At 42.9% G+C, this 24,154-nt stretch overlaps 2 protein-coding genes across 7 annotated transcripts in view; one reads left to right on the forward strand and one right to left on the reverse strand.

Moving 5' to 3' along the window:
- The window catches only part of UBTD2 (ubiquitin domain containing 2), a 56,094-nt gene extending 42,202 nt beyond the window's left edge, over positions 1 to 13,892 (forward strand). For 5 of the 6 annotated variants that reach the window (XM_077757319.1, XM_077757320.1, XM_077757318.1 and 2 more), the window contains one exon: positions 11,380 to 13,892. In XM_077757319.1, coding sequence (XP_077613445.1) covers positions 11,380 to 11,777 — 398 coding nt within the window. In that variant the 3' untranslated portion in view covers positions 11,778 to 13,892. Of the gene's footprint in view, positions 1 to 10,553; positions 10,661 to 11,379 lie in introns of all 6 variants that reach the window. The other variant, XM_077757324.1, reaches the window with a different exon arrangement.
- A 4,011-nt stretch (positions 13,893 to 17,903) lies between these two features.
- EFCAB9 (EF-hand calcium binding domain 9) lies at positions 17,904 to 23,582 on the reverse strand. The gene is made up of 4 exons (XM_077757135.1): positions 23,425 to 23,582; positions 19,966 to 20,114; positions 18,858 to 19,034; positions 17,904 to 18,154 (listed from the first exon to the last, which is right to left on the reverse strand). Exons 1-4 carry the CDS (start codon positions 23,558 to 23,560, stop codon positions 17,987 to 17,989), a joined length of 630 nt encoding a protein of 209 aa, XP_077613261.1. The 5' UTR covers positions 23,561 to 23,582; the 3' UTR covers positions 17,904 to 17,986.
- Between the last annotated feature and the right edge of the window lie 572 nt (positions 23,583 to 24,154).

The following is a 24,154-nucleotide window of genomic DNA, read 5'->3' on the forward strand; positions in this document are numbered from 1 at the left end:
TGCCTGCGGGGCTTAGTTGGTGCACCGGGAGACTCTTGATCTTGGGGTTGTGAGTTCAAGCCCCACATTGGGTGTAGAGATTAGTTAAAAATAAAATTATTTATTTATTATTATTATGTCTATTTTTGAGAGAGAGAGTACAAGCTGGGAAGGGGCAGAGAGAGAAGAGGAAGTCAGAAAATCTGAAGCAGGCTCCAGGCTCCAAGCTGTCAGCTCAGAGTCCGAAACGGGGCTCAAACTCAGAAGCAGTGAGATCATGACCTGAGTCAAAGTTGAACGCTTAACTGACTGAGCCACTCAGGCGCCCCTTATTTTATTATAATTTTTTTTAAGTTTATCTGTTTAGAGAGAAAGAGCAGAGCACAAGCAGTGGAGACGGGGAGAGAGAGAAAATCTTAAGCAGACTTACACCATTAACATAGAGCCCAAAGTGGGGCTTGAACCCACAAACCATGAAATCATCACCTGAGCTGAAATCAAGAGTTGATTGCTTAACTGACTGAGCCACCCAGGCACCCCAAAAATAACATCTTTTTAAAAGGGTGGTTATTTTTATTTTTCACAGAATCTGGCTCATAGTTACTATTCAGTAATTTTCAGTTAAAGCCGTTCAGAAACAGTATCTGTTTTATAAAGATGAGTATTTAATACTTTTTAGGATTATTATATAGAAAATTAAGGATTTTTAAAATTGGCTACTCCCTCTTCCTACCTTCTAACTTTCTAGAAAGGTGGTTATTTCTTTAGCATCTACAATTAAATATGGTTTCCATCTCCCTCCCAATTCAAATGTAAAAGCTCCCCTCTTAACCTTTCTTGTATAAAAGGAGTGACTGCTCACTGTTACTTGAACATGTACTTTTAATCTTACTTATAGACCTAACTCCAACTTTATTATTCTTCTTGTGTCTAAACATTGCCAAGTATTCAGTTAATGCTTTTGAAGGTCCATTTCTTTTGTCCTTTTTCATGCTTAGGGATACGGGTGGTAGAAAGGGGTAATTCTTTGAAAACTTTTTAAAATCACCTTCAAAATATAGGTGGGAAAAGAGTTGCCCAGAATTTTGTTTTCCCTTTTTCCTGGTCTTACTTCAAAACATATCAAATGTGACTAAATCGATTAAACTATGTATAATGCAATGTACGTTTTTAAAAATCAAGGCACTTATAAATAGCTTAAATAGAGCATTTCTTTGTGGAGGGAGCCAATGTGATGAAAAGAACACCTGGACTGAGAATCAAGAGTAATAAAATACTAATAACTCATGGTTTGAACTGATGTTATGTAATCCTCATGCCTATAATAGTCACCTGCAACAGTCCCTATTTTAAAAAGATGAGGGAACTGGGGGCGCCTGGGTAGCTTAGTCGGTTAAGCATCCGACTTTTGCTTAGGTCATGATCATGCGGTTCGTGGGTTCGAGCCCTGCGTCGGGCTCTGTGCTGACTGCCAGCTCAGAACCTGGAGCCTGTTTCAGTCTGTGACTCCCTTTCTCTCTGACCCTCCCCTGCTCACGCTGTCTCTCTCTCTCCTAGAAATAAATAAAACATTTAAAAAATAAATAAATAAAAAGATGAGGGAACTGAAACACAGAGAGGCTGTGTCCTTTTTCCATAGGTCATGGAATTGGAATTGGGATTTGAGCTCAAGTCCTGGATTTAACAGTAACAAAGCAGTTGAATGACCCCATCAAATCATTTCATCTCCGTGTTTTGTCCAGTGTCTCTACATAGATAATCTCCAATGTTAATTCCATTTTTAGTCACTCCCACACTTTGAAACCAGGGCGCCTGGCTGGCTCGGTCAGTAGAGCCTGTGGCTCTTGCTCTCGGGGTTGTGGATTCAGGCCCCACGTTGGGTGTAGAGATTACTTAAAATCTTTACAAAAAAAAACAACACAAAAATACAGTATACTTCTATTCATACTAAAGAGAAACAAGTGGATTCTCTAAGACCTGGATAGGCAGGAAATGCACATGTGTACACTTTGTTTCTATTTCCCTTAGGTGAGAGGCCCATTAAGAAGCAGACCATGGGGCACCTTGGGGGGCTCAGTCGGTTAGGTGTCCAACTTCAGCTCAGGTCATGATATCATGGTTTGTGAGTTTGAGCCCCACATCAGGCTCTGAGCTGACAGCCTGGAGCCTGTTTCCAGTCCTGTTTCTCCCTCTCTCTGCCCCTCCCCCACTCATGATCTGTCTCTCTCTGTCTCAAAAATAAACATTTAAAAAATAAAAAAAAAAGCAGGGGCGCCTGGGTGGCTTAGTCAGTTAAGCGTCCGACTTTCGCTTAGGTCATGATCTCGCGGTTCATGGGTTCGAGCCCCGCGTTGGGCTCTGTGCTGACTGCCAGCTCAGAGCCTGGAGCTTGTTTCAGTCTGTGACTCCCTCTCTCTGCCCCTCCCCTGCTCACGCTGTCTCTCTCTCTCCTAGAAATAAATAAAACATTTAAAAAATTTTTTTAAATAAAAAATAAAAAAATAAAAAAAAGCAGACCATAGGGCAGCTGGGTGGCTTAGTCAGTTTAAGCATCTGACCTCAGCTGAGGTCATTATCTCATAGTACATGAGTTTGAGCTCCACATCAGGCTCTGTGATAGCATGTAGAGCCTGCTTAGGATTCTTGTTCTTTCTTCTCTCTCTGCTCCTCCCCTGCTTGTGTTTTCTCTCCTCTCTCAAAATGAATTAAAAAAAAAAAAAAAAAAAGATGTCCATGAATTCTCGTTCCTTCAAAGGTCTCTATAAAGGTGCTTAGGTGGCTCAGTTGTGCCTGACTCTTGATTTCGGCTCAGGTCTTGGGATTGAGCCCCATGTTAGGCTCCCTGATGAGCATAGAGCCTACTTAAGATTCCCTCTCTCTGGCCCTCTGCTCCTCTCCCACATTGGCGCTTGCTAAATCAATCCATCCATCCATCCATCCATCCCTAGAATAATTTGTCTTTTTTTTTTTTTAATGTTTATTTTGAGAGAGAGAAAGTGCAAGCCAGGGAGGGCCATAAAGAGAGGGGACAGAGGAGCCAAAGCAGGCTCCATGCTGACAGCAGAGAGCCTGATGTGGGGCTCAGACTACCAGATGGTGAGATCATGACCTGAGCCAGTCAGATGCTTAACCAACTGAGCCACCCAGGTGTCCCAGAATTTGTCTTTTAAGAAACTTAATTGATAAATTTGTCATCTACATCAAGCTTAAGAATGAAAGCATGAAGACATTACACATGGAGACAGAATTTTCTCCAGACTATTTTGTTTAGAAATGAAGCAGGAGCTTAATTAAGGGTCTGATGAACGACTAGCCATAAATTAATTAATAGTATATTAATATATTATTTCCACTCTATCCTTGAAGAAACAAAAATGACTTGGAGTTATAAAATGTAAACTTACCAGGGCACATGGGCAGCTCAGTTGGTTAAGCATCTGACTGATTTCAGCTCAGGTCATGATCTTGCAGTTTGCAGGTTTGAGCCCCACATGGGGCTCTGTGCTAATGGCTCAGAGCCTGCTTGGGATTCTGTCTCTCTCCCTCTTTCTCTGCCCCTCCCCTGCTTGCTCTCTATCTCTCTCAAGATAAATAAAAATAAACTTATAAAATAAAATGTAAACGTAACCTGTTCTTCTGTTTCTGTCACCCACCCCCGAACTTTTTTTTTCCCCCAATTAGAGCGATAAAGACCCTGAGATAGCTGAGGTAGGAGACTGCCCCTGTGTCAGTAAGCTTCTCTGAAGATCATTGTCCCCTTAGAAATGTGACAAAATGTTGTACAAGCTCTTAATCATGGTTTAACCATCAGATGGCTTGAGCGATATATACAAGCCAAGCCACCTTTCACATGCTTGCTAGAAGACATGGTAGACTTGGTGCTTCTGAGTGCCGCAGTCTTAATAGCTAACTTGGTAGCATCTCCTAAAGTCTGACTGCCAGATGTAAGCTTAATATAATTCCCAGCAAAGTGTTGTTTGCATGAGAGAAGGTGACATTAGTCCTAAAAGACCACTCCTATCTGAATGAAGGTTAATTTTGATGGCCCTTTTGACATTATTGCGATTCAGGTTTATAGAGGACCCCCTGAGGCATAAAGCATTGGACTCAAACTTTTTATTTTAATTAATTAATTTATTAGTTACTGAGATAAAGAGAGAGAGAGAGAGACTGACAAATAGAGCATGATGAGTGAGGGGAGAGAGAGACACAAGTCTGAAGCAGGCTCCAGGCTCTGAGCTGTCAGCACAGAGCCCGATGCGGGGCTTGAACCCACATACCATGGGATCATGACCTGAGCCAAAGTCAGATGCTTGACCGACTGAGCCACCCAGGCGCCCCCAAACTTTTTATTTTGATCCTTTGTGATCCTGCTATGAGTGAGCTCTCCCCTGTTAGTCCGCCTCTGAGATTTAAAACTTGTGTAGGACGGGAACCAACATTATTGTTTTCAGTGGGTTTGTTATGTTTTAGGAAATTTTCCATGAGTTTTATTATTTAATCCTTACAACAACTTTGGGAGATAGATACAAGATACTGTAGTCCTTGAAACAGACTGAAGATATCCAAAATTAGGGTCTAAATTAAAATTTGAGTGTGATCAGCTCCAGAGCTGCTCCTCCTTCCATCAGATTCACTGCTTCCCCTCCAGTCTTCTGTACCTCCATTAGACTTGACCGTGGGCTTCCCAGGTCATAGGATGAACCTGCTATTTGGCGCCTGTATGTCTTTCTGTGACTTCAGTGCTCCCATCCAACTCAATTATGTGTTTAGGCCTTCCTTTGCTATAGGAAGTCACATTTGTTGAAAAAGAGTTTGTGCCTTCTGGGTCAGTTAGAAAAAAGAAGTCAGAAGAAAAAAAAAAAAGAGAGGAAGAGTCCAGAATAAAGACAGTATTTCTACAAGCTTTGGAAGAGACCTTCAATGTGACAAAAGCCTTGCAGTCCCAGGACATTGCCCATTTAATTTTGGGAGGACAGTTTTCTATGGCAGATTGTCAGTGTATTTTAAATATTAAAATCTCACCTGTATTGAGGTATATTGAAGTATACTTACAGCACATATTTAAATTGTACAGTTTGATCAGCTTTAACATGTATACACCTGTATCATCATCACAAGATAACCCTTCCTATCTCCAGGAGTTTCCTAATGTAAAAATTTATTTTTAACTTGTACAAATTTGTTCATGTAGGGGCACCTGGGTGGCTCAGTCAGTTAAGTGTCTGACTTCGGCTCAGGTCATGATCTCACAGTTCACCAGTTCAAGCCCTGCATCAGGCTCTGTGCTGACAGCAGAGAGCCTGCTTTGGATCCTCTGTACCCCCCACCCTCCGCCTCTCCCCTGTGTGCTCACTTGCTCTCTTTCTCTCTCTCTCTCTCTCTCTCAAAAATAAACATTAAAAAAATTAAAAAACAAAACTGTTCATGTAGCTACGTGAGTGTCAAGGAGTGAAATCATTAAGACTGGCTTCAGACTTCCAGGAGTGAGCATAGAGGGGTAAGCAGGGGGGCCTTTGAATGCTGAAAAAGACCTCTTTTTATCCTGAAAGGTTGCTTCAGAAAGAGTTCCTGGCATTTAGTAAAGCTCTTATTATTTGGCACATATAATCTGGCTTTATCTTTTTAATTTTCTTGTGAAATATTTTGATGCCTCATCAAAAATAGCCACAGAAAACAGTTGACCCAGGAAAGGAGAATATCTGAACAAATCATCTAGACAGAAGGTAAACCAAACCTTGAGAAAACGTTGGATGAAATTAGAACAGAAGGTGGAGCCTTGGCAGCTCTCTTACTATCATGGGGAGATTTCAGGGCTTCCTGACCCGGGGAAGTCATGCCCTGGCAGTTGCCTGTCCTGGTGGCCATCTGTTTCTGCTGGCACTTGAAGCCTGTGATGAGTTTGTGAGGAGAGGGGCGGGAAGACAGGAGTGGCCTTCCACGGAGGCTGCTTGGAGAAGAGAGAACTTCTCTAGAACTGGGGAAGGTTTGCTAAATGAACCATTCCCTCGGGGTCCGGCGAGCAGTGAGTAAAAACCTTCTAGAAACTGCAAATGCAAACATAGCTAAAAGTGATTTTAGAAAGGCAGAAAAATGCCTACAGTACTGACTTTTAAGAGTGGTTATTTCCTTCTTGTGTTTAAACACACAGGCTTTCTTTAAGGAAAACTCTCCGTCTTGTAACTATGTCCTGTTGTTCACACATTCCTTTCAGATATGGTAGATGAGACAGTGACAGTAATATGTCCATTTTGTCACTACGTGTGGTGGCCTCTCAGCGCTGAAATTTAGTCACCATGTTCTTTTGCCTCATCTTCCAGTTCCTTCTTTGACCTTATATCATTCACACCATTGGCAGATGTGTGGGCTGCATTTGGACTGTTGGCTTCTTGTTCCTTGTGATTCATGTTTGGCTTTTCATCACTCTAAAATTTTCCTCTGCATGGGGCGCCTGGGGGGCTCAGTTGGCTAAGCATCTGACTTTGGCTCAGGTCGAGATCTCGCAGTCTATGATTTCGAGCCCCACGTAGGGCTGTGTGCTGTCACAACAGCTCAGAGCCTGGAGCCTGCCTCAGATTCAGTGTCTCCCTCTCTTTCTGCTCCTCCCCCACTCACATTCTGTCTCCCTGTCTCACTCTCTCAAATACAAATATTTAAGGGGCGCGTGGGGTGGCTCAGTCTAAGTGTCTGACTTCGGCTCAGGTCATGATCTCATGGTTCGTGGGTTAAGGCCCCTCATCGGGTTCTATACTGGCAGCTCAGAGTCTGGAGCCTGTTTCGGATTCTGTGTCTCCTTCTCTCTCTGCCCCTCCCCCGCTCTTGCTCTGTCTCTGTCTCAAAAATAAATAAAAACTATAAAAAAAATTTTTTTTCTTAATTTTCCTCTGCCTTTTCCCCCCCATGTCCATTTCCTTCTTCCCATTAGCCATATCACTCAGGAACCCAGCCCTGTAGTTTTATCCCTATGCTACATATTTACTTCTGGAATCAGATTATATCAGTCTATCACTTATTGTGCCTGACCCTGGACAAGTTCTTTCTCTCTGCATCAATTTTCTCATTTCTAGAATGAGTGGAATAGACTGGCCATCGAAGGCTATTGTGAGGATGAAATGTTAATGTGTGAGAAGTGCTTAGAGCTAGAGCGAGTGAGCTCTCTCAAATGTCTGCTTTTATGTATTCAGACCTGTACATCTGAGATTACTGCTCTACAAGCTGCTTTTACATTTTTCCCTATATACCTTTTCAGTTACCAGCACATGGTTCAGTTGAAGTATCTCACTGAACCTGAAGCAGTTAAGAAACTAAGCAAAAACCTTGTAACCCTAAATTCTCTGTCGCTCTCCTTTCCTATTTAGGTGATTCTTCTTTCCTTGTTCTTTCCCATCATCCACCGCCTATCATTAGGTCTGGCCGGTGACCACGGACTCTGTGATCCAATTCTTCCCATTGCTGTAGTCAGGCGATCATTTTAGCAGCTTCCCCCCCCCCCAATACCGGGCATTCTCCCTTTATACAAATGACAAAATAGCCTTCATTCAGCCTTTTGTGGCTCACTAGCCTAACCCTAGCACCTGGCACATCGCTTGGCAGGTAATAGGCACTCAGTATTTGTTGGATGAATGACTCAATGTACTGTATCAGCCTACAGGATGAAGTCTAAAGTCCCAGATCTTTCTATCAGGTTATCACTGTTGCTGTCTGTCTAGTCATTTCACATCATTGATTCTCTAGTCTACCTCAGCAAAACCACTTGCTATTTCCTGCTTACCTTGTACTAATTCTTGTTTCCTTATCATTCCTATTTCTTGAGATGCCCTTTATTTCTATTCCGTGTCCTGCCCAGAACATGCTCTTTCTTCAGAATTCTCCTCCTTTGCTCTACTTTTAGTCACTCTTCTGTTGTGTGATGTCTCAGCTTTTGTTTGATTTTCAGTGGGCCAGTTTATACTTAAAATCTCTGTGGGGTGTGCTGCATCTGTTTACCTCAGTTAGAAGTTTCTGGGGATCGAGGGCAGCGTTGGCTGTCTTGTGTAACCTTTTCTCCCTAGGGCCAGTGATAAGCCTTGCACTCTCCCAGGTGCTCAGGAAACCTTCCTGCAACAACTCCACGGACTGAGAAGCTTCTTTCCTGGTGGCCCTTGTGAAGTCCTACCATGGCTGTGTGTTAGAGGTCACTCTTAGAGCAGTTTGTCTTTAGTGTAGATCCAGGGCTGATAAACAGGGGAGGACTGGGAGTATACTGTCCAAAAGTCTGGGCCTACACAGAAAGCATTCTGTTCCGAGTAGGTAACTCTGGCGTAATTTTCAGCGGTGGGCCATATTCCATTGTCAGCAACGATTGTTTTCATTGATACCTCACGATCCCAGATACTTACTTTGGGGAGAAAGTAACCCATAAAACTATGGCTGAAAATGTAACAAAATCACATCTGACTTCCCCCGTTTAGTTATTTAGAGCATGTTTATAACCCAGTTTATAATTTGACAGAAGTGAGGAAAAGAGTAAATAAACCAGAAAACTTTACATTAATGAAATGCAAGTTACCTTTCCCAGAATATTAAAATATGGGAGCTAAGCAATACAAGGTCTGGATAGCTTATTTCCAGCATCATAGACATGAGCGCCACCTGAGCTGGAACAAGAAGCTAGGCCATCTACTGGCCTCTCTTCCCTGGAAGTTTTATTCTCACCCATTTAAGATCTGATAACTGAATTCCTGATTTGCTGGGCTGAAGGGAAGAAGGGAAAAGACTGCTTTCCAGGGGCAGCTGGCTGGCTCAGTCGGTAAAGCATGTGACTCTTGATCTCAGGACCATGAATCTGAGTCCCACATTGAGGGTAGAGTGTACTTAAAAAAAAAAAAAATGCATAAATAAATAAAATCTCTTTCTTTATGGCATTGTCTTAAAAAGGGTGGTGGGGGGAGTGAGTGAATGAATTGGCAGAAGATGTCAATTGTTTTTTTTTAAAATTATTTGTTTAAGTTTATTTACTTAGAGAAGAACGCACACAAGCAGAGGAGGGGCAGAGAGGAGGGACAGAATCCCAAGCAGGCTCCATGCAATCAGCGCATAGCTTGTTTTGGGACTCAAACTCACAAAGTGTGAGATCATGACCTGAGCCGAGACCAAGAATTGGATGCTCAACTGACTGTTCCACTCAAGCACCCCTGAAATTAGTTTTAAGAAACAACCGAGAAGATTGCTTTCCATTGCGTAGGGGCTTCAGATGTAAAAAGAGCCAGAGTGCCTGTTGGATTGTATGTTTTGAGATCGGCATGCACTCCTGCTGTGGCACAGTGCCAAAGCTGCTATGACATCTCTAGCCTTTTCTAAAGAGGCTGAAAATGTGAGCCGTCTTTCAGTGTGGACGTGGTTCTGCCTGCCACTGACTGCGTTTGTTCTCAGGCCTGCCATTTCACATCTGGTCGTGGCACTGGTGACGAAGCAGCATATGCGGACCTGGAATCCACTTTAGACATTTTTTCCTGCCTCATTCTGCTGAATGAGAAGGGTAGTTCAGGTTAAGGAATATTGCTCAAGGTGGCACAGCTAGTTAATAGCAAGGCTGGGAGTTTCATCTTGGCCTCTAGGTTTCAAAGGTAATGATGTGGAATGGTGCTTCTCTAAAAGAATAGGTTTCTGGCAGAACAATTCTGTAGATACGCTCTTGTACGTAGGCTGACTGTACTGACACCCCCTCCCCCCCGTACAGTGGGATAGGTCTCAGGTGTTTCCTTAATGGACATGATGACATGATGGGTCTTCCGTGAACTCTCCACGTCCTCCTTCCGAGTTCTCCTGGTGGCCAGCCCATCCGGAAGACACTAGTAAATTTCTTTGCCTCAGGACTAGGCTATATAAATAGTTGAGTCTGCACAAGCGACTATTCCATTATTTATAAATAGCATGGTACTGCTGCATGATGGTTACTAGTGAGGGAACTGCTGGTGATCATAACCGTGCTTGAGGTCTGCCCATTTCAGCAGTGTCCTAGCGTTCGCATTAACTAGCGAACAGCACCGGCTGAATGAGATCTTTAGACAGAGGAAAGGGGAGAGTCACGTGTGTCGTGCTTGGTGACTGAATTCTCACCCCAGCGCCTTTCGTGTAATTGAAAAAACAGAAGCCATGGTGGACTGGTGTCTGTTCCAGTCTCATTTTGGATGCCTTATATTTTCAGCCCATTGATAGTGACCACAAAGTTCAGTTCATCAACTCATTTGTTCATTAGTAAGTATTTCTCGGTGTCCCGACCCCATGCTTATTAGCCTGTGTGAGTGTTTTGAATATGGTAGATGTTTTTATTTTTTATCCAAATTGATAATCAGCTGATGTTAATATTCCAGTTTGAACAAAGGACGTGATATGAATAACCTTGGAAGAAAACATTCATTAAGTATGCTTTCAAGCTTCCCAGGGGAAGTCCTGGTAATTATAATGCAATTTATGCTTTACAAAGAAATCAGCCATTAATACCTTCTTTTAAACCAGAAATGATTTTTTTCTCTCCCCTGAGCTATCTGGTTATAAACTTTATACCCCTTTTGTTCTTCCTTTTTAACCCATAGCTTCTCTGTAACAGATTGACTACTTGGGGCTAAATAAAACCCCTCAGTCATTTTTGTGGTGATTGTGCAAATGAGGTTCATCTATAAGCCAGGAGCCAGAGCAGCTGGTAAGCTTGTTGTCTCCAGTTTGTGGTGTCTTTGGCAAAGGGCTTTTGGCTAAGTATTTAGGAAACTGCTCTCAAATACTGTGTTGGGGTGAATTGGGCTTAGAGATCTGTTTTTTGCTTTCTGTGGTTGTGAAGGTCACGGATTCATTTCTTTAAAAGATATCCCAGCACAAGTTGAAGGTCCCCTTAACTTGGTCCAAACATTAATAATATTAGTAAATTTGAATTCTCTGTGCTTTTTTTTTTTTTCAAGTTTATTTATTTTGAGAGTGAGAAAGTGAGCACGAGCAGAAGAAGGGGAGAGGGAGAATCCCAGGCAGGGAGCCATCAGCAGGGAGCCTGATGCAGGGCTCCGTCTCACGAATCATGAAATCATGACTTGAGCTGAAATCAAGAGTCGGACGCTTAAGCGACTGCACAACCCAGGCACCCCTCTTTTCCTTTATCTTTTAATGAAAGTGTGAATTAGGTATGAAATGACTTAGAAAACATGAGGGTAAGAAGCGAGGTTCCTGGTTAAGGTAAAGGTGAGGTTAAGACCAAATAATTGGTCGTGGCCCTTGATGATGATCATTGATGAGCAGCTGGCAGTGATTGGCCGTATATATTTTGTCCTCTCTCCCGTGGCAGGCTAGCAAGAGGCTTGAGCATTTTGCAAGGTGCAAATAAAAATGCATTCATTGAGCTGACTCTCGTATTCCTATCTTCTCTTCCTGAAGGTGCACTTACAGAGTGCTATGATGAACTGGGAAACAGGTATCAGCTTCCTGTCTATTGCTTGGCCCCACCCATCAACATGATCGAGGAAAAGAGCGACATAGAGACTCTGGATATTCCCGAGCCACCGCCTAATTCTGGCTATGAATGTCAGCTCCGTTTGCGCCTCTCCACAGGCAAAGACCTCAAACTTGTGGTCCGCAGCACGGACACCGTGTACCACATGAAGAGGAGGCTGCGTGCGGCAGAAGGAGTGGAGCCGAGTAGCCAGCGGTGGTTCTTCTCTGGCAGACCTCTCACCGACAGAATGAAGTTGGAGGAGCTGAAGATCCCAAAGGACTATGTCGTACAGGTTATAATGAGCCAGCCTTCGCAAACCCCAACACCAGTTGAGAACTGATTGGTCCTACTGGCTGGTCCGCAGATCCCTCCCGCCCCTTTTTATTACGGTTGTTGTCATTTCCTACCCTATGGCGTGAAATTTATTTTCACTGCTCTGAATTCCGTATGAATGGATTTAGTTCTGAGGAATTACCAGTGAAAAATTCCATCTGTGATGGAGCCCAACAAAAATAATTAATAAAACACAAAAAGCCAGGCTTTGAGACTCATGTAATTACAGTTCCTAATTTGAAAGGCAGTTAAAAAATAGATGACCGTTTATTTTAAAATACCCAACAACAATGTAATGACTATATTTAAACAATTTGGACTGTAAATAGAATGTTATGTCCATGAAGAAAACAGCACCAAGCACCTTGTGAATACAGAATAAAAAAAAAAAAATTCCAGAAATCGTCAATAACAGTTATAAAACTTGAGCTTTTTAAAATGGAAACTGAAAAGAGCAGTATTCAAGGTTCACTTCTATTCTGGTCGTAATTCTTTGCTCAATTAGTATTTAGCCGTAAAGGAGTAGAGACTGGCAAATTGTGTTTTAGCATTGCTTTCCCCATCCCCATATCTTGAGCTCCTTATTTACATTCACACTAAATTTTGGTGCCTTCCGACACATTGCTGGCGGGCACCCTTCTGGAACACTAGGCAATAATTTAGTCAGTGCGGTCAGATCTCTGATTTTCAGCTGATACTCAGTTGAAAAGTCACTTGTCCATTTTCTGCACAGATAGTTTGAAATGTCTCTATGACGAAGCTGTTTTTATATCCAGGCCCAGAAGGTCACTACTATGTAATACCTTCAGCTCATCTACCTATTCTGCTTGGGACTTTGCAGCATGTGCCCCCAGATGCACAGGGCCAGAGAATGCAAGGAATCCAGGGCAAGCTTCCCCACTATAAGATTATAAAGTAAATTCTCTCTTCTCCCGCAGTCTGCAGGAAGGGTATACAGAAAACCCATTGTATCTGTGCCTGGGAGAATTGTGCCTATTTTCAGTCTTTAAGAGAAAATTTCAACTCCTAATTTACTAGTATGTTTACGGACAGGGCATCACTTAAACATCAGCAGTGAGACCAAATTATGATATATTGCTTTATATGTTAGTGCTTTCCAGTTACCTCTACTTGTGGTGGATGACAGTTTTCCTCTCATCTTTCCTAGCAAAGAGTCCAATTAAGAACCATCTGCAGATTAGATGAGAAGACTAAAAAATCTGATAAGAGCGCCTGATTCTCTCGTATATGACTGGAATAAAGCTACCAAGGATTATATTTAATTTGAGCCTTTTTTAAGTTAGTTCCAGAAATGAGAAGGGGGCTATCCCATAATCGCTGTAGCCCTGAGCCTCAGTGAGATGGCAAAGTAGAGGCAGGAAGGTGCATAGACTGCTCTCCGTTGAGAAATGATCAGACCTCCACACCTATTTGGATGAGAAGCACTATTATTAATTTTAATGGCAACATGAAATGCTAATGGCAACATGCTAATTAGTTTAAATGTAAAGTTTAAAATGGTATTAAACTTCTTATAGCCTGATTAGATATAATATCTGTCATTGTAACTTATCCTGTTTCTGAGAGCTTTAACTACTTCCCTTTCTTTATGCAATCATTTTAAAGATTGTGGCTACATTTAATTTAGGATTGCTGATAATCGAATCTAAATTCAAGAGACGATAGCAGCGTTCATTCTGAAGGAGTATTTTTATATTTGAAGGTGGAGGTTTGAGGGCATTTGAATATAACGCCCCTGTCATCAAAGAGTTTCTTTGTCATTTGTGGGCCACATTGACTAATAGCAACATCTCTCAAAGTTTGACAACTGGAAAAGTGTTCAAACCTATTTTTTTAAGTTAAATTGGGTGATATCAATAATCTATGGTTGGTAAGAAGTTTTTTTGTTTGTTTAGAAATTGAGCTCACTTAAGAATTTATTTTGTTTTAAAGGAAAATATACTTTGCGTAACAATTTTCTGGGCATGTTTAATAACCTGGATGAGAAAACCATGGTGCTGTTTAATGTAAATAGATTGATATAAGATTGGACCAATACTTGATGTGTACAATTTTAGTATGTAGGGTTTTTGTGCTTTTTTAAAAAAAAATGTTCAATTTTCCTCTTTGTCTTGGCTTTTATTCTGGGTTTTTGTTATTCTCTACAGAAGGGTAATCTGCCTCTATCTAATAAAACCTCTAAATAGGATTTTCTTCTTTTGAAAACCTTACCTCAATAAATAACAAGTTCATTATCACCAGACTTAGGCTCTGCTATGCCAAACCATATATAGTCATTTATAGATATGCTTTATCTTTCAGGTTGAAATCTTGGTCTGAAATAGGCTGTTGTGTTCTTTTTTGTTTTTTGTTTTTTGTTTTTTTTCTTTTTTAGAGCTAGAGTGGGAGTAGGGGAGAGGGGCGAAGAGAGAGGGAATCTTAAGCAGCCTTCATGCTCCGTGCAGAGCTATGGAGCCTGACTTGGGGCTTGATTCCATGACCATGAGCTCATAACCTGAGCCGAAATCAGGAGTCAGACGCTCAATTGACTGAGCCAGCCAGGCTCCCCAGCTGCTGTTGGCTTTTTTGTGGGGGGGCGGGTGTTGGCTATTTTTGAGTCATGCTGTAAATCAGAACTTTTCTGGAAACAGTTCATTTCTTATCCGTTTTGGGTCAAAGCGGCAGGTTTTGATATTCATTCATTCATTCATTTATTTATTGTTTTTTTTAATGTTTTATTCATTTTTAGGAGAGAGTGAGACAGCGTGAGCAGGGGAGGGTCAGAGAGAGAGGGAGACACAGACTCTGAAACAGGCTCCAGGCTCTGAACTGGCAGTCAGCACAGAGCCCGAAGCGGGGCTCAAACCCACGAACCGTGAGATCATGACCTAAGTGAAAGTCAGACGCTTAACCGACTAAGCCACCCAGGCGCCCCGATTGTTTTTTAATGCTTATTTTTGAGAGAGAGAGAGAGAGCATGACCATGGGAGGGGCAGAGAGAGAGGAAGACACAGAATCCCATGCCAGCTTCAGGCTCTGAGCTGTCAGCACAGAGCCCAACACAGAGCTCGAACCCACAAACCATGAGATCATGACCTGAGCCAGACGCTTAACCAAATGAGCCACCCAGGCAGGCACCCTAACACCAAGTCCCCCAATAATTTTATATTTAAAATAGGCGATAAATATGCATTGGGGGGATCCAAACATACCAAAGTAAAGTCTCTCTACTCCCTGGATATAACAACTCTTACCACTTTTCTGGGTTATCTTTGAAGATACTCTAGCCAGCAGTTCCTCAGTGTGAACATGCATCAGAATTACCTAGACGGCATATTGAAACATAAATGGCTGGACTTTTCTCTTGGGGGTTCCATGTTAGCAGGGCTGAGTGGGCCACAGTAGTTTGGTTTTCTGAACATTCCCAGGTGCTGTCGCTGCTGGTCATGGTTCACACCATGAGAACCACTGTTCTGCCTAGAATATATTCACCCACGCTACCTTTTTTTTTCTCATAAATACATATAGTATTGTGCACTTTGATTTCTCTTTAAAATGATGAATCTTGGATCTGCATCATCCTTCTCATGGCTACACCAGTATCTGTCATCTGGGGTACCAGACTTAATTTTGGTCAGTATGGCTATTTGCAATCTTGCTACCGTAAACCACGCTGCTGTGAAATGTTCTTCTCTGATAGTTCTATCTTGGTGTCTATGTCCGTCTATAGAATGCACTCCTGAAGAGAGAATTGCTAGATCAGAGTCTGTACGTTTAGAGAGTAGAAGTACAATTGCCTTCCAAATAGATTTTACCAGTTTAACACTATAGCAATGTGACTGCTCTTATTTTCCTATATACCCTAACCAGCATTTTGACCTTTGACAATCTCAGCGAATTATCTGTGTCCTGTGGTCCTACTTTGTATATGTGCTTTGAAGTTTAGCATTTTACTCTAGAGATTAGGCCTTTTTTTTCTCCCTGCAAATTGTTTGCTCATATTTCTGGTGCATTTTATTCTTTATCCTCTTAGTTTGTAAATATTAAGGAAATTAGTCATTCTCTATCATGTATTACCATTTGTTTCTGGTTTTGTGTTATTTACCTTGCACATATTTTAAGTTTTCCTTGGTTGGATCTATCAGTCTTGTGCTGTATGGCTTCTGGGTTTTCTTCTTTACTTCAAAAAGTCTTACCCACCTGGATTATAAAATTTTTTTTTCTCATGTTTTTAATATGTTTTGTGGTTTCATTATCTGGAATTTTTTTGGTGCAAGGAATAGAGTAGTAGCCCAGATTTGTTTGTTTCCTTGTTTTGGGGTAGGTAGGTAGTTAATCCCACTTTTCCTGATTCTACTTATTGAATGATTTTCATCATTCTTTTTCCCATTGATGTGGGGAAAAAATCACTCTTATTTTATGACTTTTGTTTTAAGTTTGTTTACTTTTAGAGAGAGAGCATGTACATGCATGAGCAGGGGCGGGGCAGAGAGAAAGGAAAAGAGAATCCCAAGCAGGCTCCACACAGTGCAGATCCTGACGCCAGGCTCAATCCCACAAACTGAAACCATGACTGGAGCTGATAACCCAAAGTCGGTTGCTTGGGGCACCTGGGTGGCTCCGTCAGTTAAGCGTCTGACTTCAGCTCCAGTTATGATCTCGCAGTTTGTGAGTTTGAGCCCCGCACTGGGCTCTCCCCTGTTGGTGAGGAGCCCACTTCAGATCCTCTGTCTCGGTCTTTGCCCCTCCCCTGCTCATCCTCTCTCAAAAATAAATAAACATTAAAAAAAAACAAAACTCAGTTGCTTAACCGACTGACCACTCAGGCGCCTATTTGTTTGCTTGCGTATTTGTTTGTTAATTACAGAGAGAGCATAAGCTGGGCAGGGGCAGAGGGAGAATTTCAAGCAGGCTCCATACCCAACGCAGAGTCCCAAACGACTGTGAAATCATGAGGACTCTGACATTTAACTGACTGAGCCACTCAGGGGCCCCTTTTCACAGTTTTTAAGATTATACTTTTTAAATGGTCTTTTCTTATTAATTGAACAAATCAGCAAATATATCTGTGTCCACCTCCAACTCTCAAATGCTGTGATTTAGGACTTTTATTTACAGAAAAGGAAAAAAGAGGAGTGTGGCTGATAACCTCCTTTGGAGTAACTGTTGTGATTTCCGTTCTCTGGCTCTGTGAAGGGTGTTCATGTAGGTGACCTCATTTCGGCGGGTGTTGCCACAGTTGATTTGGCCTTTTCTAGTCTTTGTCTTCGGCATGAGGCAAGTGAAAATACGTGAGAGCTACGGACTTATGGAAGAGAAATGATTTCACTTTTGCTTAGCTTCCTCTAAAATTCTTTCCCCTCGGGGCACCTGGATGGCTCAGTCGATTAAGTGTCAGACTGTGGCTCAGATCACGATCTCACGGTTCGTGAGTTTGAGCCCCGCATCGGGCTCTCTGCTGTCAGCATGGACCCCGCTTAGGATCCTCTGTTCCCCGTTCTCTCTGCCCTTTCCCCACTCACACTCCTTCTCAAAAATAAATAAAAATAAAATTCTTGTGGGCCGCCTAGGTGGCTCAGTTGGTTAAGCGTCCAACTTCGGCTCAGGTCATGATCTCACGGTTCGTGGGTTCGAGCCCCGTGTCGGGCTCTGTGCTGACAGCCGCCTCAGAGCCTGGAGCTTGTTTCAGATTCTCTGTCTCCCTCTCTCTCTGACCCTCCCCTGCTTATGCTGTGTCTCTGTCTCTCAGAAATTTAAAAAAAAAAAAGTCTTTTCCTTACAGGTAGAGGCACTTTGCCAACTGCCAATTTGAAGTGTCTTGCATCCGGGTGATTTTAGCATAAGGATTGAGAGAATCGAAATGATTCTGAGAGTATTGGACAAGTTACAAACACTTGGAAGAGCATATTGTCTTTCAGCTGCTTAGCTCCAGCCAGTGTTTGAAATTACTTGGATATACAGGGAGCACAGGAGCAGTGTTGATCTGAAAAGCAGCAATAGAACTGAGACAGGTCCACAAAGTGGTTACTTCACGTTACATTATTGTGAGGTCAAGAAGTTATTAAAGTATCAACTTGCTGATCGAAGAGCACTTATTTGAACCTTTCATGTGTAAAAGTCAGTGTCAAGATAATCCACTTCGATCTTCTACATTTATTTTTAGGCATGTTAACGGCTGCAATTACTTATATTCTACTTTCAGATCCATTTATTTATTCAAAGAAGACTGGGGCTCACATTAACTTGAGATGCCATTTTCCTTGTGAGCGGAGCCTTTTTCCCTTTCTTTTTCTTTTTCTCTTCCTCTTTCTCTGCTTTCTGCCTCTCCTGGTATTTGTCCATGGTGAAGATAGTAAACAGCTTAAATTCCTTGTAATTAAGACGCTTTTGTTGGGGGAAAGAAAGAAAAATTATTTCAGGAAGGATTTGATACTCTGTTTCAGATGACTGCAGGATTTTAATCATTTCTCATTTAAAAACTTGGAAACTTGAAGAGGCTCAGTAATTAGGACATAATTACAGTCTGATTGTCATCTAGGAGCCGGGGAACAGAGAGTGTGTTTTAGACTCTAAAGGAACCGTGGGTCACTTTCCTACTTCTGCATCTCGTCCAGACACTTGAGGCTGGCATCTGAGCTTCTACATAGTCTGATCCATCTCTTTCCACCTTAGCCCCCACTCACTTCCCCGACATAGACTCCCTCTTTAAAGAGGCAGAATTCTGGGTCTTTACCACTCTTGTTTTCTCTTAGGAGTTTGCTCATGTGCTCCCACCATAGTACTTAACTCTATAAGCCCTTTCCCCAATGTCACCTCCGGCCATTATAGATTTACTTCTCTGAACTTCTAAACAAAATCTTCTCTAACCTTCTGTAATTTTGCATCTCTCTCCTAAAACACTTGTTCGGTCCTCTCTCTTCACAGGCCTACATATCTCTTTGGGTTTCTCTCTGATCCCAGGGCTACGACGTGCTCCAACGGGATTTCCCCGTCCGCCTCCCCACCGTGTCTATTATCGGTAGCAGGACATTGTCTTTGCCTTTGGGCAGAGAGGCTGCCAGGTCCCACCTAGGGAATCTGCGCTTACACGGTCACCTGTGATGTCAAAGTCGTGGTAGAGCTCTTTGAGTTCCTGTTTGCTAATATTGAAGAGAAAGTTGTACATGTGGAAGTTTTCTGGGCCGATTCTCAGCTGCCCGTCCAGATCCAGCAGCTCAAAAACAGGCCGGGAATGGCGGAAGATAAATTGCTCTTCCAAGTGGTTCTGTTGAGACAAAAAACGTAATAAAATAAACAGCATTGTTGGTGCTACTTTCTAAACTTGGCTGCATTAAGACTAGTATATTCACTTACCCATTTCCTGGAGAACTAAAAGCAAAAGGCAAAGGGGCACCTGGGTGACTCAGTTAAGCGTCTGACCCTTAATCTCAGCTCAGGTCTTGATCTTAAGATCATGAGTTCAAGCCCGCATTGGGCTCAGTGCTGCGGGTGAAGCCTACTTAAAAACGAAAAAACCGAAAGGCGACATCTTAGCAGCTCAGGGTTGAAAGCCTTCTGGGGTCACAGCAGCAAGTCCTGCTTCAGCATCTGCTTTCAGGCGAACTTAAGCCACCTGTATGATCAATGCTGCTAGATAGAACCCTTGACACTAGAAGGCATTTCTAGGGAAAATCCACTCGGAAACATCACGACAAGGTGTTAAGATGATGAACACCGAAGTTTCCTTCCCTACTGGGAAGAGATAAAAGCACACTGGAAGTATTTGTAAGGTAAGGTGGGAACCCAGAGAAGAGCGTTTCTCATATCCCTTTCATCGCCTTCAGAAAGTTCTGAGAAAAGGGATCATTGAGAGAGTGGGGCACTTGGGATTGCTGGTGACTCGTAAAGAAGGGCAAGGATGGGCATGCCAAGGAGGGAAGCGAGAGGGTGAGATCTACCTTCAGAAAGAGGCTGTGGGCGGGCTAAAGATGGGCAGGGACAGCAGGCGGGGGAGGCTGGCTAACTCGGGAATTTCTCGGTTTTATAAGCGGACAGTTCAGGAACCAAAACTAGTTCTCTCCACATTTTTCTCTTCCTGGAGTGAAAGGAAGGCAAATCCTGATGCAGTCTTAGCTCATCACAAGTTCACCTTCAGCAAGATGGCAGCGGCCGCCAAGCTCCGCGTCCTCTGCCCAAGATCCTGACTTGTTCCTCACCTGTTGGGCCAGCAGTATGCAGACCAACATGTAGAACTGGTCAAAACCGATCTCGCCCATCGCATTCCAGTCCAGCATGTTAAACACGATCATGATCTGTGGCCGTTTCCAGTTCGTCACGTGATGAAGAAAGTGGTAAAACAGCACATCTGTTAAGGTGGGGAGATGTGGAGACGGGTTGCTCTGAAACTGTTCCACATGCTAAACCAGGGGGAGCCACAGAAACGGTAGCAATTGTTGGAAGCTTGCTGACATGAGGAGAGTCACGAGGACACTGTTTCTGGCTCCGTCACTGCTCCCTGCACAGTCCCTCAAACCCTAATTGCCCTTGAGCTGGGTGCCAAAGCACCATGGCCAGATTTGTGGAGAATGAGATAGTAGATCGGGCTTGATTCTCCACCTCAGCCCATGTGCTCGACTGAGTGTCTCAGGTGTGGGTCCATAACCAGTAAAAGGCGTGGAGTATTCTTCCTACGTGGATGAGGTTAATTCTCACTGGGAACCTAGGATACTTTCTTGGGGAAGCTGACATCTCGCATGGGTCTTTCACTTGAGGTCATTAAAATGAGAAATTTAAAAATCCTTGTTATAAAGTTACCAGGGAGCATGGGTGGCCCAGTCAGTTAAGTGCCTGACTTTTGATTTTGGCTCAGGTCATGATCTCGGGGATGGGATCGAGCCCTGGATCGGGCTCCACACTGAGTATGGAGACTGCTTAAGATTCTCTCTCTCTCTCTCTCTCTCCCCCTCTGCCCCCCGCCCCGTTCACACATGCATTCTCTCTCTCTCTCAAGAAAAAAAAAATGTCAGTATTCCTCATGCTTATATAAAGCAAATGCATTTGGCTATGGGGGAAAGAGAAATCATTGAACACATTAGGTTCTAGGTGCTTTAAATGCCACATTTCATCAAAGCCTGACGACCCTACAGGGAAAGTGGTATCACACTCTTTTATAATAAGCCTCAGATAGTAACTAGTCTATTTCAGTACTTCCCTAACTGTAATGAGCATACCATTCACTTGAGAATCTTGTAAAAATACAGATTCTGATTCAAGAAATCTGGTGTTGGACTGAATTTACATTTTTTTAAAGTTTATTTATTTTGAGAGTGAGAACGAGCATGCACGCATGAGTGGGGGAGAGGAAGAGGGAGAGAGAATCCCAAGCAGGCTCTGAGCTGTCAGTGCAGAGCTTGATACATGGCTCGATCTCATGAACTGTGAGATTATGACCTGAGCGGAGATCAGAGTCAGACATTTAACCCACTGAACCACTGCCATGCTCTTTCCACAGTGATGCCATATCTTCTACAGATTAGTTAATACACATGTGTTCAATCACATACAGAGAAAAAATAATGTAATTTAAGAAAGCAGAAATGGTTTTTCCCAGAAATTCTGCTCACTAGTCATCTGTCTCAGGGAGGAGAAGATGGAAGAAACCAACATGGGGACACATTTATATAACAGCACGTGGCTTACAGAGTGTATATGCAAATCCCCCGTGGTACTCAGAGATTTTGAAATGTAACTTTGTGACTAGGTGACATCCCTTTACCCAGTGATTATGGAAATGATCTGTTGCATAAAATACGGTTCTAATAAATACATAAAACATCTGCGTAGTTTGGAGTCCCAGCTGAAGCAAGCTAAGAGCATAGTGAACCAGTCATCACAATGTCATGATTTTTTTAAGCAATTTTTTAATAGTTTATTTTGAGGAAGTACACAGGACGGGGAGAGAGAGAGACTCCCAGGAGGCTCCGCACCAGCAGCGTGGAGCCTGAGGTGGGGCTCAAACTCGTAAACCGCAAGATCATGACTTGAGCCAAAACCAAGAGTCAGACTCCTGACGACTGAGCCACCCAGGCGCCCTCACATTGTCATGATTTGAGAAGAATCTGATGGTCTCTTGATATTATCTCCCCACACCCCACCAGGTATGAACATGTGGGAATAGCACACCGTGTGTATACACAGCGATTTTTGTATAGTTGCTCCTGGAGCAGTGTTTTAGTGTGGGGCATAGTAGCTACTTAACAAATAGTGTTTTTCAAGCAATCGGCTCGGGGCACCTGGGTGGCTCCGTCAGTTGAGCCTCCAACTTTGGCTCAGGTCATGATCTCATAGTTCGTGGGTTCGAGCCCTGCGTCAGGCTCTGTGCTGACAGCTGGGAGCCTGGAACCTGCTTGGATTCTGAGTCTCCTCCTCTTTCTCTCTCTCTCTCTCTCTCTCTCTCTCTCTCTGACCCTTCCTCACATGTGCGCTCTCAAAAATAAATAAATAAATAGAAAACATTAAAAAAAAAAAAAAGGCAGCTGGCTCTGGCTCACTCAAGCCTCCAAAGCCTTATGTCCCTGCCTCCCTGGAAGGCAAAAAGGCTGTGTGTTCACTCTTTCAGCTCACTATCCAGTCCCTTGGTGACCAGAAGATAGGAGGATGATTTGATCTCTCGGGCATTGCGTCATCAGGGAGTGATTGAGTTACTAGGGAGATCAGACTTCTCAGCAAACATTCTGGTGAGACTACGAGCAAGCCTAGGCTTTGGGATCAGAAAGCCCTGGATTTCAGTCCCAGCTTTTCTGTTTACAGCGAGGTGCCCTACACTTGCCTTATCTAGGTCTGGGTTAGTGCAGGGATTTGGTGGCCTACTGTGTATACCTCTGTATTAGAGAAAAACTGAGACATGAACTTATGAGAAAATGAAGGATGTCTTTTAAGCATGTTTTAAAGATTGTATAAACTCTTACAGATCTTTACAGAGAAAACACCTTATTCACAAACAGCATTTATTTCCTTCAGCTCATGATGAATGGTTAGGATACTTTATTTATACCTGGTCCTTAAGAACAAAACAAAACAAAGCAAACTTAAAGTATTTTAATTGGTCTACTATTAGTTCATGCATTCAAAGGCAGGGTCGAGATCATCAGCACTTCGCAGTCACTCTCAAGTACCAGGAATTAGGGATCCTGCAGATTATTGATTCAAACCTTCCATTAGACAGATGAGGGATCTTGTCAGGGGGTCTCAAGGGTTAATGCCTGAATGGGGCTCAGCCCCAGGAATAATTACAACAATAACAAACACTAAGTTCTTACCATTTTCCATATATTATCTCATTTCTTTTTTTTTTTTTTTTTTTGCCCCAAGCATGAGATGGGCTTTATCACCAGAAGCCCCTTTATGGATGAGGAAAATGACACTTACAGAGCATGATGATACCTTCTGCACACCACCAAGGAGCTGGCGCCAGGATTTCACCTCCCAGCCGGCAACCTTCTCCCCCTCACTCAACTGCCCCCAGCCTCAAGTCTCAGTAGGCGATTCCTCCCTGCTCCATCGAGAGGGTAAGTTATGGCTCTGCTATTCAGGCAGTTCCCGGCTCCACAAGTGTTCCTGCACATCAGTTACAAACCAGGTAATATCTCAGAGGGGACGTGGCTGAAAGCACTGACCATTCAAGGTGTTGTTGCGATGCACGTCAAGAAGGTGAAAATATTCCACCAAGATCTTCACGTTCCTCACGGATAACAGGCAGTATAGCTTGTCCAGATAGAGGTACCACAGAAACGAGCCCTCCTTCAGTTTCATTGTGGCGCTCTTGAGGCGGAAGGCGCGGGCGGCCTGGAACAGAGCAGGGTTCTGGAACTAGAATGTTAGGTCAAGAGAGGCTCTGGGCGTAGGCAGAAGCATCACAGGAAGCAGGCAGTAAAAAATTCACATTGCTTCCTCCCAGTCCTCTGGCCTTGCTGTTAGTACTTACGGTCTTAAACCTCTCGTTACCTTGATTTTCCTCTGCCACTAACATATAACCAGTTCTAACCTAAAATCACAGCCTGTTCAGAAATGAATGCGAGAACACTCTCTGCTTCCACATGGGAACCTGTGCTATGTGGCTGAGTGCTTCTCAGAGGAGTAGTTATAACCTACGTGCTTTTATTAGAAAACAAGGAAAATGGAAGACTACATGAAACAGTACTGAAGTAACCTAGTGTAAATGCAGTAAAATAGAACCAAAGAGAGAAGGAATTTTTTAAAGATCAAAGCGCAAATCAATGAGCCAGGAAACCAAGCAGTAAACTCGATTAGTATAATTTGGACCTATTTTTAAAAAACATTTTCTAATTAGTATTTTTTTAAAGCAGGCTTTATGCCCAACGTGGGGCTCAAATTCATCACCCTGAG

This window comes from Crocuta crocuta, unplaced genomic scaffold, assembly GCF_008692635.1.
Source record: "Crocuta crocuta isolate KB4526 unplaced genomic scaffold, BGI_CrCroc_1.0 scaffold131, whole genome shotgun sequence".
NCBI lineage: Eukaryota > Metazoa > Chordata > Mammalia > Carnivora > Hyaenidae > Crocuta > Crocuta crocuta.